The sequence below is a fragment of the Eurypyga helias genome, unplaced genomic scaffold, assembly GCF_000690775.1.
Source record: "Eurypyga helias isolate BGI_N326 unplaced genomic scaffold, ASM69077v1 scaffold11939, whole genome shotgun sequence".
Lineage (NCBI taxonomy): Eukaryota > Metazoa > Chordata > Aves > Eurypygiformes > Eurypygidae > Eurypyga > Eurypyga helias.
This window is the reverse complement of record NW_010270148.1, coordinates 7792-16552: the sequence shown is the minus strand read 5'-3', so window position 1 is coordinate 16552 and position 8761 is coordinate 7792. Positions and strand designations below refer to the sequence as shown.

General features: G+C 49.4%; 1 protein-coding gene across 1 annotated transcript in view; it reads right to left on the bottom strand.

Annotated features, from left to right (window-relative positions):
• Positions 1-7636, bottom strand: part of SCN8A (sodium channel, voltage gated, type VIII, alpha subunit) — a 37346-nt gene extending 29710 nt beyond the window's left edge. Inside the window, 2 exon segments of the mRNA XM_010158344.1 lie at positions 1-29; positions 7361-7636. The exon segment at positions 1-29 is cut by the window's left edge and continues 84 nt beyond it. Coding sequence (XP_010156646.1) covers positions 1-29; positions 7361-7636 — 305 coding nt within the window.
• Positions 7637-8761: the final 1125 nt, after the last annotated feature.

Genomic DNA, 8761 nt, shown 5'->3' with positions numbered 1-8761 from the left:
GTTTTCCCTCTGTTTAGTACTACAAAGGTCTGTAGAGAAACAAAGAGAGAGAGAGAAAGCGTGCGTTAATGCATGGAAATCAAAGCATGAATTGTACAAAAAACCAACTTCCCTGGTAAAACCCAGCATTTTCTGCTTTTTTAATGAACAACCTCCTGTGTGAAGTTCCCATTAGGGTAAAACATACCTACCAGTACATCATGAATAATTCTGCTCCAAACCATCCATTTTACTAGGCATCTTGGAGCAGAAGCAGAATCTCCCACCCGAGAGCACGCGCTTTCACCGCGCAGGGGTGGAAGCACTACTGTCCCTCTCTAATGGCTACAGACCGAGGCCCAAATCCACTAAGGCCCACAAATTCAGGAGCAGAATTGGCAGCCGGACCCAGACTTCACGCCACTGCCCAGCGCACGAGGCTTTACGGCAGAGCGTTGGCGCAGCCTGTGCCTCCTTCCCAGGCCTCGCTATCAGCCACCCCAAGGAATCTTTGGCAAGACAGCGCCTCACCTGCAAGGAAAGGTGGACAGGTAAGCAGAAAGAAAACACCACGGTGCCCAGCGGACACAAGTCAGATACCCACCGTCCCCACCTCGCCGGCAATTGTGAGCACATCCCGCGTTGGTGCACCAACTCGGGGCAGTCATGTGCTCTCGTTGCCTTTAATTAGCGAGACGGCTCCCTACTTCATACAGAACCTGTGGAATGAATCATGTAAACGTGAGGCAGAACCCATCTCATCTCTCCATCACCAGCCTTAAAATACAGGCCTGCTATTCCATCTCCCTGCTAGCGAACACGCCTATCAAAAAGCCCCGGGAGAATCGCACGCAGCCATCTGGAGAGGCAAAATTAGAACCAGGCTTGCTTAATACCAGCACACTCAGTGCACCTACCGCTCGACTCGGAAGGCAAAAAGCCCCTTCCCCGGCATCATTTTCCCATTGTACAATCCCGCCAGGATGCCGCAGCGTCAGTGAGGCAGCAGGAACCCCGGGCTGCTGCAGGGGAACAGAGCGAAGCCGGACTCGCCGCAGGCTCCGTCCCCGGCACCAGCCCACCGTTTGGCACAGCCCCGAGCTCCCAGAGTCCAACACAAGGGAATCCATGAGGGCTTTCTGCCAACGCAGTCACTGTGCTTCCCCAGGAGACTCACTCTTATGAAATTTGTCATTCCCCTCCTAGTAAGTGAAACAATGTTATTTTAGCTCATTTGGCTAAATTAGACCATTAAGCAGTAAATTATTTGAAAAGGAAATCAAAATCAGATTGTGGTTCAGCACTGAGTGAGAAAGATTAGTTAGCACAACCACTAATGCATCTCCCAACAGAAGCACTCTAAAGACAACCCCGGACAGCTCTGGAATTGCACCATCAAGAATTAATGAACAGATTACCTTGGCACGTGACAATATTCTTAAAAGGCCCAAAGTTTTTAAACCTGCAGATTACAGTGGTCAAGGGACACGCAGTTTTAAGAACCAGCCATCTCTCCTTCCCTGGCAACCTGAACTTCCCAAGACTCACTACCATTCATTTTTAAACCTTATTTCACTGTCCCCTGCAGAGGCTTCGGAGCAGGATACCCATCACTGTGGGACGCCCATCACTCCGGGATACCCATCATTCTGGGATGCTCATCACTCCGGGATACCCATCACTCCGGGATACCCATCACTCCGGGATACCCATCACTCTGGAATGCTCACAAGCTCTGGCTGTGTCCCTGGCACCACACTGAGCTCTCAACTCTATCACATCTTTTAAGCAACGAAATCTCCAACATGACTGAACATTATGTGGGCACAAGGTGAGCTGGACAAAGAAGCCCCCCCAAACCCCACGCAGTGATTCTGTGAGGTGGCTCAGTTTCATTATTCCTCTGTTTGTAGATGGGAAAAACCCCAGTGCAGGAGTCCTGTGCTTTGCTCTAAGCTCAGCAAGCCAGGAGTAAACCGTCCTTCACACGGAGACACAGGGATGTGTGTGCTGCTTCCCAGATGCAAACCAACGCAGAGACTTTACACCCTGTGCCAGAGGAGCCAGCTGGCCTAGGAAAATGCTCAGAGGCTGCTGGCCTTGGCACGCCAGAGTGACTCCATGGAAACACACCTTTTTAACAGCTGTTTCACAAGGACCGACCCAGAAATTTGCATCCCGTGCTGTGACATAAGCTGTTCCCCTCAGTGACCAGGGCCTACCAAACACAACTCCACATTCTGCTTAGTCCATTGTCTATTATCTGACCCTACATAAGGCAACCCCTTGTTTTCTCCTCCATGCTCTGCCCAGTTTCCTCTTTTCAGACTGCAATGCTTGTTGAAATTATTCTTGTCTACGAAGCCCATCATAACTGGGCTCTCAGTACAACCGGAATAAGACATTCCAATCTGCCCATCGATTCCGACAGTCCCAAGATCTGCTGCTCCAGTTCCCCCTGTGCAGCTTTGCAAATCCTGGGCAAATCTCTGCTTGGCCTTGTCAACAGAAAGAAGAGCCCAACAGCCAAAAAGCGTTTGGCAATTTAAAGCCTTAGCTCAGTTTTCCTTTACGCTGCTGACATACTCCAGCTCCGCTTCAAAATGGCCGCACACTCTTAAAATGTTCGTTGGTTCAGGTCCAAGAACATCCTTGAGCCCTTTTAGGATCTGCTGAGGCAAAGCTCAAAGCTCAGAGAAAGGTGACACCTGGAGAAAGGCATTTTGCAGTCGCCTTCTAAGAGCTCAAGTCCGGCTGAACTCTCCCAAGGCCCAGTTTGTGTTAGAGGGTGGTGCAAAAGGCTCTGCCCGGTTTTCTTAAAGCTGGGAATCTACGCTTGATGGAAAGCTTCGAAACACTTCTCACGTAAGAAGAAGGTAAGACGGCAAAAGAGAAGTCCTCTCCAAATCAGTGTGCAAAACGGCGCATTAAAGACGCAGGATGGCACTGATGAAGCGATGACAGAGTGTCCCCGCTGTAGGAAGACTTAAAATACTCTTGTCCATGCAGGTTTTACATCAACCATTTCTGTAATGGCTGAGAAGCGAGTGGGCAGAAGATTTAAGAAGAAAACAGCTTTATGATCAGCCTAAGAACATATGGAACCATATTCCCCCAGCGGTAACATGACGACTGCCTCACCCTCCACATTAAACAAGGGGGAGCGACGACTTTCCGATGACACCGGGGCGAGCTGCTTGATCGGCTGTCTGCAAAATCGGTTTGCAGGGAACTCTGCCCAGAGAGAAATTAAACGTCAACGCAAAACATTCTTCAGGTCTGTTTTGGCTCGTAGGGGTGTACTTCCTAGCACAGAAAACACAGTATTTAATCTTTATTTTTCCATGTCCCCCCAGAAGGGGTCAAAGTCATTATTTCTCAGTAACTTATTCTTCATCACTGAAAAGCTTATGGGGAAAAAGGTACCTGCCACGTTTTGCTCTTGCTTTCATCTCTTATGTCCAGCCCGATGTAGGAAAAACCCTTGAAATTCCTTGACATTTCTCAACTAAAACATTCCTGAAAGATCCATTTTAAAAAACATTGTCCAACACGTGATATTAAGACAAAGACCTGGATTTAAGTTTTAACGACATCACAATCTGCCCCTGCAAGGAAACTCACGCTGCCTCAGAAGTGGAAACGATTCCCCTGTCTTCCCCTCAGCACCAGTGGGCTGCAGCTATTTAGGTGACTGCTGCAGAGAGCCTCTCGCCTCCTGGTCCGTGCTGCGCCGCACACCCTGCTCACAGCACAAAAGCTCTACGTGCCACGGCAACACCTGGGACTGGACACAAGCACTACCATGACCTGTCATCTCCCAAACAGCCGGACGACAGCAAACAACCCCATCACACTCTGCCTTCCATCCAGCCCCGGGAAGGACCGGAGAAGGTGCCCAGCAGGGATGACGCTCTCTTCATTCTACGACAGCAGGGAGGGCAGCTGGGCAGGGCACGCTTACTTTTCCTGCTCCTTTTCAGCCTACTGGAGAGATGGAGTGGAAGAAAAATACCACTAAACATGGAAAAGGCAATTAGCTTTTGGAAAGAAGAATAAAAACCTGATCTCTGAGATGGTCTTGACTCTTTCCTCTGTTCCGGTGACTGCACTGAAATGCAAAGCCCACCAACGGTACCCCTGACCTTGTAGGGCCATTACTGTGCCCTACGGAAGTCACCGGGGAAAGCTCCTTGAAGCACACACTAGAGCCAGACGTGCCTCCCGCAAGCTGGTCTCCCACATCCCTGTAATTTTCCCAGGTCCACGCTGTCAAGGTGACATTCCGGACCAGAGGGCCCATTTCCAATCCGTGCATGTGACTCGGTGAAGTTGCAAGTCACTCCATTGGCACACAGGCACTAGAGATCCTCAGGTGCTCATCTGCAAGCTATAGGTGACCTCAGACACTCCCACGCTACCCTCAGATGTCCACAGATGTACAGACAGTCTCCCACAACTGCAGGGTTGATTTTTCCATTGGAATCAATCCATGTAAGCTTATCTATGGTCTCAATTCCCAGAATATTCAGGGACCTTCTACTGCCTCCTAAATGGAGCCACTGCAGGAGGATTAGCACCTTTGCCTTCTTGTGTAGAAGTATGAGATTCAGCCTGAGTGAAGCGGAAGTTGTGTGAGGCAAGAGAGGTCTGGAAGATGGGAAAGCAATTTGAAAAGAAATACTAAGGAGGTTGTAGAAATAAAAGAGGATGATGGTCCTTACCTCTTGCTTAAGCACTGAAGGAAGACTGACTACGAGGTGATGGGCTGCTGTGCTCGCCTGGCTAGGGATGCTCATGGAAGTCGTTTTCCTGAATTTTGGTTGCACACATCAACAAGGAAGTTCACGTACCTGCCTTTTGGGTTTTTTAATTGAAACGTTTCAGGTTTTCACAACACTTATCACAGGCAAATATTGCTTCTACCATGTGCTTCAGGCCAGGAATTGGAAGGCGATTACTACTTGCAATACAAAGAATCATAAAAAAAATCCTCTCTGGAACTTACATAAGGACAAAAAAGGAGCTAAATCAGCTCCAAAATCTGCTACCTGTGAGCAAAGGAACTTTCCTGGTTCTCAGAGTCATCACATCCATTTTGCAAAATGAAACTGGGCAGAGAAAAAGAGAAGCCGCTGGGAGAAAACCATCGCTTGCAGGGCTGGGCTCCGAACCCAGGGCTTTTGACTCCCTGTAGCACGGTTCTGTTTCTAGGTCACACTGTTTCTCCTTTAAATATCAGTTAACAGGCCACTGGAAAGTCCAGCTTCTCAGTTAAAACGCAGTTTCAGTTTCCTTAGATAAACCAAGATCACCATGTCCTGCTGCAAGGGAAAGCAACCAGCTGATTTGTTCCTATGCATGCTGTACGTCCGGCTTGAAAAGAAAAGAGCTATGATGCAAAGCCTTCTGGCAAATGCTGGAGAGGGAAAAAAAAAAATCTTGGAAAACTTCCCATGATTCAAGCAGATTCGCAATTCCTGATGATTCAGAGAAGGGCCTTTTTTAATGGCCTTAAAAAAAACTCTTTGTGGGAAGTCACTGACTATTTGAAGCAGCAAAGAGGTAGCACACGCCGAAGCCGTCGCCATACCGAAGTGGATGCGAAAGAAACAGCCAGCAAAATGGGAATCCAGTGCCCATGGAAGAGCAAGGCTCTGTTCACAGAACAGCAAGTGTGAGGTTGGCAGGGCTGCGTGGGTTTGTCTCCCGTCTCCAGAACCTTCCCCTCCGTCAGCAGCTGCTCCAGCTCTGGGGAGCTCGCATCCCCACACGGCGGGCACGCCGGGCGAGCAGGAGCTCTGCAAGCCGCTACACGGTCCCTTCTGGAGACATAGCAGATGCTTTCAAAGTTGGGAATGTGGCTTATTTTTCTCTAAAAATGAAACATTTATTAATAACACTGCTTGGGAGGCAGATATGGAGCCTGATAAAGCGTGAGGGCTCGGGGGTTCCCCTCCACCTCCTGCTTCTGAGGGAACACTGAGACAAGCAAGAAGCCTTTGCCCAACGCTCCGGGACACGGCAGTGCCCATTGCCCACCCAGTACTGCTCTCCTCCTGGAGCTAAAGAACATGGCCCATTTCTCCCATGCACACTGCCCGCTCAGCCACATCGACGAGCCTGGCTTTGCCATGATGTTCCCAAACACCTACGTTGGAGTGCAAGTGGCCACACGCAGCCAGAGACCCTGGGAACCGCTCCTCAGCCACACGGCTCTTTCCCAAAGCCTGAGAAAATAGTTGTTTAACGAAGAGGGATAAGGTAAGCTACCTTCCTGCCAGAAACAGCCCATTTCCTTAAGCGCAACACCCCCCTCAACACCAGCGTGCCTGGGATTCCACACACCCCTCACCGTAGCTGGGGTGGTACCTGTACCCCTCGCTCCACTGACACAACAAATCAGCACTAAATTTACCAGTGTAAACGCAGAAAAGAATGGTCGGTTATACCCAACATCAGCAGCAAACCGGGCTGATTTCATGGGAGTGAAGTCACGGAATCCCTTCCCAGCGCAGCAGGAAGCATCTGCCCCAACGCAAAGCCCTAGAACATTTTGTTAGCCACGACAACCCACTGGTTTTACACGACAGCCGTTCCACCCGGGTTTTGAATGGTCACATCACAACTGTTGTCACAGACAGGGTCAAAGCTCCAGCTTCTCAAGTGGCACAGCTAAGCCTGAGTTCTAGACGGTAATTATCTCAGCTTATTCCAGTTAAACTTCTAGCAGAGAAAGCAATGAAATTAAATGGTAGAAAAAACCCTCAGTTTTACGTCATCCAGCCTTCTAAGAAAATCAGTGATCAGGCTCTTCCTTATTTCACCAGCAGAAGGTCCCTCCCCTCCATTCCCAGCGTAGCGGTTGCTTACTCACCACTTCCCTCACGACACCATTTATCAGCTCTCGGCACCCTTAAATGCCTCCTGCCACATCACCGTAATTCCATAAGCAAATATTGTAAAAATAACATTATGAGGATGAAAACAAGTTAATTAGTTTATCTCACTTCAGGTTTTGGTCATGATTCTGTATCCCACTGCTTCAGAACAATGAATTCCATGCAGTGAAATACACATGTAAAACCGTTCCCCCATCAGTTAATTTCTTCTTATTGCCTTCGTGGTTAAAACTGGCACATTAGCACAACTTTATCTATTTTTAGTTTCCAGACCTTGTTCTCCTAACTCCGTCCAAGCAGGTGCTTAAAGATTGATCATAGCATTTCAATTAAACCTTAAAGAAAAATATACAACAAAACCAAACCAACAAGTAAGCCCCATTCAAAGACTCCGGTCTTTGTCTTCCACTTAACCCACACCCAAACCTGCAATTTCCTAAGAAAAAGGCGGTTTAGCGACTTCTTTCTTGCAGACTCACTTTCTGGGTCATATAATAAGGGTCAAAGTCCTCCAGTGGTACAGCAACCAGGCCTTTTGGGATGTCCCCGTAGATGAAAGGCAAATTCTTCCCCGCCTCAAGGTCACTGTTTGGTTTTGGTTTGCTGTCTTCATCGTCATCCCGGTGGCTGCTGTCTTGCTTTGGACGCTGCTTCTTTTTTAATTCAGCAATGTGTTTCTCAATGTTAGCCAGGGACTCCGGAGTGAAGGGTTTAAAACTATCAGGGCCTGGTGGTGCGAGCAGCCGTGCTGCCATCTTTTCATCCTGCAGCAGCTTCTTTAGTGATGTTGCACCCCGGACAGGTCAGCTCTGCAGGGGAGGAAACGGCACAGGCAGAACAAAGTCAGTCACTGCAAAAACAGACAGACAACGCTTACCGCAACAAGCATCCCATGGCAGCCCTGGTCTTCAGGTCCTCAGAGAGTGAGGTGAGTGGACCTGCTGCTCTTCGGTCGCGGGATTAGCTACAGGCAGATGCGCACCAAGCGCTGGGGGAACCCGCCCGTTCGCCCGGGCTCTACGGCACGAGCGCAAACGGCACGGGGGTCTCCAGCAGCCACGCTGACGGCTGTCCCAAGCATCTCCTGAACTCTATTCTAGGCTACAGAAACTGTTCTGAAAGCAACTTTATCAAAACCAGTATTCTCCTGCACAAACCTCTGCTCTCTAGCAAACTGATTATTAGATAAAACCTGATTACCAGACAAATCCCCACGCCAGCGCTACTCCCGGGGTCAGGAGGTGTTCAGCGGTGTCTGAAGAGGGCTGGGCACTAGCACGTGCCCTGCTAACAAGGCGCTCGGCGAAGCATCATGCTTAGCACGAAGGAGGAGTAACCCTGGGCTGGGTTTGGGACACAGCACCCCACACGCTGAGCTCATGTCCTGCCAGGTATTACTGCAGCTCGGAAAGGTTTCCTTGGTGGCCGGTGTGCCAGGGAGCACTCTGAACGCTCCTTCAGGTCGGACCAAGACCAGAGGGTTCACCTCTTCCTAGTCCCCAGCACGCCACAGCTCTGCCATGGGAAGTCAAATCTCAGCCTTTCACTTAAATGTATATAATTATCAGGGGGTTTATGCAGGCCCTAAGAATGACATAATTTTAAAAGACTTTCAGCAAGTGCAATAGGAATTCCTGAAAGTTAAACTTTTATAATATGCGGGTTAGACACAAAGCCATCCTTGCATCAGATGCAACGCCAATGAGCGCCTCTCCATGACAAAGAGACGAAAAGGGGAGCGGACAGGGTACAGAAGCACCTCACAGAGCTCCTAACCTGCAACGGAGCACGGACCTCTGACAGGGCTTGACAAGAGCACCTCACCCTCTCCCACCTCTCCTACGGAGAAGAGCTGCGAGGAAGTTCGTTCAGCTGAATCC